The 5,853-nt window shown below is 36.4% G+C and overlaps 1 protein-coding gene across 6 annotated transcripts in view; it reads right to left on the reverse strand.

The window, feature by feature from the left end:
• The window catches only part of CSPP1 (centrosome and spindle pole associated protein 1), a 67,588-nt gene that overhangs the window by 60,854 nt on the left and 881 nt on the right, over window positions 1-5,853 (reverse strand). For 5 of the 6 annotated variants that reach the window (XM_031058641.1, XM_031058640.1, XM_031058642.1 and 2 more), the window contains exons 2-3: window positions 1,918-2,021; window positions 1,247-1,343 (exon numbers count right to left, since the gene is read on the reverse strand). In XM_031058641.1, coding sequence (XP_030914501.1) covers window positions 1,247-1,343; window positions 1,918-2,019 — 199 coding nt within the window. In that variant the 5' untranslated portion in view covers window positions 2,020-2,021. Of the gene's footprint in view, window positions 1-1,246; window positions 1,344-1,917; window positions 2,022-5,853 lie in introns of those variants that run through there. The other variant, XM_031058638.1, reaches the window with a different exon arrangement.

Raw genomic sequence — 5,853 nt, forward strand, 5'->3', positions numbered from 1 at the left:
TGCTGAACCAAATAAAACTGCCAAAAATATGTGATAGATACTTATTCAAATGCTGCCCTCTAACCAAGTTTATCCATTATCACTTCTGGAGGCAAGGAATATTCAATTATCATTTCAAGTACTTTTAAGTGAAGTTTTCCTCTAAAGGTCTTTGAGGAGCTTGCCTTGCTGATGGCTGGAAGTTCTATTTATGCAACATCCCTATAAAAACCATGTTTTTATATATGCAGTTCAGATCCACAGATTCACAAGCTCAAGCTCCATCCCACTGGAAGCTGCAGAATTACACCAGAATTACAGTAGGCACAGTATGAAAATTAATCAGATATTAACCCAAAGTGTCTACACATGAAAGAAAAGAGTTAATTATCAACAAGAAATAGGACACAGAAAAGCTCTAAAGCTCTCAGGACAAACCTGAGCTACACAAGTATAGCTAGAAAAAACAGTAGTGCCTACAGAAGGGAGATGGTAGGGCAAGCAAGGAAAATGAAGAAAAGAACACTATCACACATTTCTAATCAAATGTCACAAAGAACACAGAGAAAAGAAGAAAAAGGACAATATATAAAGAAAACAGATATTAAGCTGGTAGCCACATCAAAATAATTCTATTTCACCTGATTAAGATTTCAATCAAAATTAAGTACTTGTTCTTTCCTTGCACAATGAATAACTACATTGTAACAAAATTACAAAAGCAATAGCAACAGTTTAAACTGCCTGAAAGACACTATTTAAAAGAAAAATTAGTTCAGCTGTATGCATCTTAGCCAAGTTGGACTAGAACTCTTAAGAGGCTGCAAGAAAGAGGCCCTGCTTCCCTGGAATGTACTCTTTTGCAGTAAAGTCCAAATGAAAAATGGACTTTCAAACATTTTGCTCCACCCAAACACACCAGGAAAGGACTCATCACCTATCAAGGACTGGCAAGCAAGTTTTTTGGGTTGCTCTTTTCTTTCTTTTTTTTTTTGTTAACTTGGGTATTTATAATGGCACTACTTTGCAAGAAGAAAGAGGTGGCTTTTGGCATATTTTCCTGCCAAAAAAAAAAAAAATCCTAACTACAAAAAAAATTCCATACAATGCTAAGACCTTTGAAAGACTGAAGAATTATTATGCACTTGAATTACAATGATCATCCTAATGATTAAAGACACAAAGCAGTAATATCCTTCCAAAAATTGTCAAAGGTAATTAAATGCTACTTAAATCTAGAAGACATAATAAAAAAAATATACTATACCTAAAGGATAGTTCTGTTGACTATTTGGAGGTATATTTTCTTTAGCCATGGAGATTAACATCTTGCTAGTTTCAGAAAGCTTCTCTGACTCCTTGTTCTGAAAACAAAACAAAATGCTTTACTGCATCACAAAGTAGAGGAAATATCACATAAAAGAACAACATTTGTAATGTAATTATAAGCATTTGAGAACAGAGAGGTTGAAAGTAATGCTGGATTAACACATTAAAATTACTAATAGAAAAGCTATGATAAGAACAATTTTTTTTGTTGTTATTTGCCTTTTATATTTCATAGTTTTTGGAACAGAAATTTTGAGGATATTTATACCTTCCATTCCCACTCCAACATCCAAGCTCTGGAGTGAGCATAGGACAGATTCCCACTAGTCAGCTTCCCTAGGGAGGGGCGAAGGAGTAATAAAAGCCACGTACAAAACTTTTCTCTCTTGCAAAACACAAATCTTACTGTGTATGCCTGGGCGCAAACAGGTTTTTAAAAATCTACATAAAGGTATGAAGTACTCAAGTTGGAAATTACTTTGAATAGATAAATCTTTAATATATTATTTATCAACAAACACAGTTTTAAGAGCACAGTAAAAACAAGCTTCATTTAAGACTTTGGCAACAGAATTATTTAAATTCAAGAAAGTTTTTTAATGCTCTTACCCTCATTTCCATGTAAGGTGGATCATTTTCCAGTTCTGCCTTATCTTGTGCCAACTTGGCCTTCTGGTCTTCAATAAATTTTTCTAAATCATCTGCCATCATTTCTAGGTTGCAGAAAGGACAGAGAACATGGCATTTACATGAGAGCCTCAAAAATGTAAAGTTCAATTACTGTTGCTTAAGACAGCAGTTAAAAATAATCAAATTTCTCCCTCAGAACTATGAGCCTTAGGATATTTGCTGGGTCAACAAAACAACTGACTTGGGAAAGCCATCCATGGAGGGGACTACTTGATGTTTCACCAGAGAGAAAATTCAAAGATTGCAGATTACAAGACTGAAGATACTTCTCTAATCATTCTTCCCTAACATGGTTGAAGTATTTGAGGGTTGTTTGTTTTAACTGCAAGTCTACCAATGACCCTTCACCACACACTAGCACAAGCTTACTCCTAGTGAGCTATAAAATCAAAATTAGAAAACACGGAAAAGTAAACATGGGATGAAGGATGAAGGAATCATTAGAAAAATGTACAAAAAGTGCAAAATACATGCACAGTCTAAAATAAGGACCAAATCACACAATTAATTCTGTGCTTAACTTACTATCATGAGAAGAAATTGCCAAGAAAATTATGAACCTCAAATCACTCCAGGCAGCTTAAGCAAAAGGATTGCTTATGCAGGTTCCTGAAAAATCCCATCATATCCAGTATCTAAATTAAGACAGCAGGTTTTTTTTGAGGCTAATTCAGTATCTTTATGTGATTGTATGAAGTAAGCAAGAGGCCAGTGATAAATGTATATTAGAAAACAGTTTCAGGAAGAGGATTGAAGAATTTAAAAACAACAGCAACAAAAAAACCCCAAACCACTACCTCAAGAAAAATAAGATGGCACACAGGTAAACATAAAACATAAAAATAATGTGTCCAGAGAGACTGGGATAAATTCTCAGTAGAAACAAAATAGAAATAAAAAATGCATAAATTCTATAAGATAAGGTGAAGTAACTGCATGCTAAATTAATTTACAGAATACATTTGCTTGATGTATTCCTTAGAATGTACTCCTTTAAACTTTTTCTCTTTTTTGATTCATAAGATAAAATTATAATATTGTTACAAAGGAGGCAGAACTAGGCCAACCCCTTTACAATTCCTAGTGGTAATACAGGACAATCAATGCCAAAAATAAATCCCCCCATCTGATTTGTCCTAAATCTTTAATCTCATTAGTTTTGCACACTGATAAAGGATAAAAGAAATCTGAAAGAGGATAAGTTTCCAGGCATGGTAAATTTTATTCAGCCTATTATGTTACATAACAATAATGAAAAAACTGTTCTGAAAGGGTGAAACAACTGGTCATACTAAAAAAAAATTATAAGTTGGTCTCATCACCTACCCAGTGCTGCACAGTCATCAAGAGGAAAATTACCACATGTAGGAGGCACTGTGAGAAGCCTTTCCAAAAGCTCACTGACAGTAACATCTGTATTTCCTATCTCTATTTACAACAGCATTTACAAACACCAGCACTCTTTCCAAATCACTGTATGGGAATGATACCAAACTTATTCTGAGAGCTGGCATAAGGAATGGAGTCTTCACAGGGTATTTTCTAACTAGCATGAGGAACACAATATTCCAGCATTCTGCACTCCTATCATAATGCTCAAAAGAGCAACATAATAAATTAAAAACCAAAGACACAACAGTCACAGTTGAACTACACAGAAAATTCAACTGGTGTGAAGAAAGCTGGCAATTCCAGGCCTTGGAGAACACTAAGCTGACTAATGCTACAGCACTGTTGATTCAGCATACCTTTAATACAGCACAATTTTCTGGAAGTGTAGCCAAATCCTTCTTAGAAATATCTAGACATTTTGTGTCTTAACATCCTTCAACTTGAGTTGATCTTCTTAAAATAAAAAATCTTCTTCTTAAAGTTTGCATGAATGCAAACTTTATGAGATAAGCAAAAATATTATACCAAAAAAGAAAAATTTCTTAGTTATTCTAAGCAAAAGAGTGACAATTTCCATGTGAAGCATACACTATAAAGTTCCAAAAATACACCAGCATGTAAGCAAATATCCTACTGACTATTAGTCAATTTTATCATCTACTGTACCATGTGAAGAGATCATGACTAATCACAATAAAAATAAAGAAAGAACACATTTCTATCTGAGATGAGGGCTACCACAGCCCCCAGGTGTGCAGTGAACTATCTTGGAGGTGACACCACTGAACTCACAGGGAACTGTCAACTTCACACTGATTTCCCATGGCTGCACAAACACACTGAGGCACAGCCTGACACTATAACACCAATTCAGAACAAAATCATTTATTTTCAGTTTAGCAATGCATTTGAATTCTTTTTGTGCATTTCTAGATCCTTGCAATTATTAGTAAAAGTAGCAGAAAACCAAGCTGGGAGATTTTGCTCCATGGGCATGTACAGAGCACAAAGGGAAAGTCAGAATATGCTGTAAACACTTAAAAATCTATCCATATGCCCTCAAAATTATGAGGTGTAAGCATATTTTTCTAGCTTTTTGGAAAATAGAGTATTTTGTAAATGGTATTTCTAAAAAATGTTTGACAGGATGTATCTATCAGCCTTTCTTTAGCTCTTGCAACTTTAAATCTTGGATAATTTGCATTCCCAAAACAACGCATCATTCAAAGTGAAATTCCATTAAACATATTGCTGCTATATATTCAAATACTGTCTGAAAATGTCCCATAAAATGTTTTTACATATTTTTTCTTTCAATAAGATTTTTGACTTTCATAGCCCCTTTTCCTCTTTCAGAGTTTTCACAAAAGCAACTGTGAGTAATTAGAATCACCTAGGTAGACTTCAACTTAAGCAAACATACCAAGCAATAGAAAGCATGCAGATATTCAAGAACAATGAGTCAAGTTTGAACACGGGATTTTTATTGGATCTATGCCCAAAGAGAGTTAACAATGTATGTCTCTCTATTCAAGGCATCCAAAACATTTATGTGCATATGTATTGTATGTACTATATTTACCTACATATTGTGTAGCTACTTTATCACCTGAAGCGATGTTTACTGCATTCCATTTTAATCTTTCCTTTCCCCTCCTAATTGTTCAGGGAAATGCACAAAATTTAAAATCAGCATGTGCAAGCAGATTTCACCTCTTCTAAGCCATCATAATATTGAAATATCATCAGCAGCACCGGCAAAATGGCAATTCCCATCCACGTGAACTGCAGCACGGGTGGCAAGGAGGGAAATGCTTTGAAAGAGCAACTATATGCCACGTTTAGTAATTGTACTTACAAGTTACACGGCCACTAATTGTGTCATTAAGAAACATTGTTTAAAGTTTAACCCAAACTTCCTAAGAAATCAGTATTGACTGCTTCTGTACCCTAGTGAATGGCACTTAGAATAATGTGCTTTTCTTTCAAATTCATTGCTGAAAAAGCATACATGCCAGGGTCTGGCTGTTCACAAATAACAAACTTTTGACTACTGCAACGCGACTTTTTCGCAACTGAGAAGGCAATCAATCTATCCCCTGAACAACCAAGCAACAAGTTTCGCGAGTTACTTTCCCTCCACTACAGGCCTTATTATTTTTCCGAGCGCGTCGTTTGATCCAAAAATACACTAATTTCGAAAAACTTTCAGACCCAGGAGATCAGGTTTATTTCTCCAAGAGCGACAGCTCCGGGAAGCGCCTCTCCCCCGGCCTGCAGCGCTCGCCTCCCTGCCTCCTGGGCAGCAGCTGTGGGACACTGCCGGAGGCTCCGCCGCCCAGGGAGCAGCTGCGGGGCGGGGATGCGGCACTCGGGGCTCGGCCCCTTTCCGGATCGCGGCGCCGTTGTCAGGCAACGGCCGCACAACAAGCGGCCCCACCGGAGGGCCGGGACCGGCCCCGC

This window comes from Geospiza fortis, unplaced genomic scaffold (assembly GCF_000277835.1).
Source record: "Geospiza fortis unplaced genomic scaffold, GeoFor_1.0 scaffold121, whole genome shotgun sequence".
Classification (NCBI taxonomy): Eukaryota; Metazoa; Chordata; class Aves; order Passeriformes; family Thraupidae; genus Geospiza; species Geospiza fortis.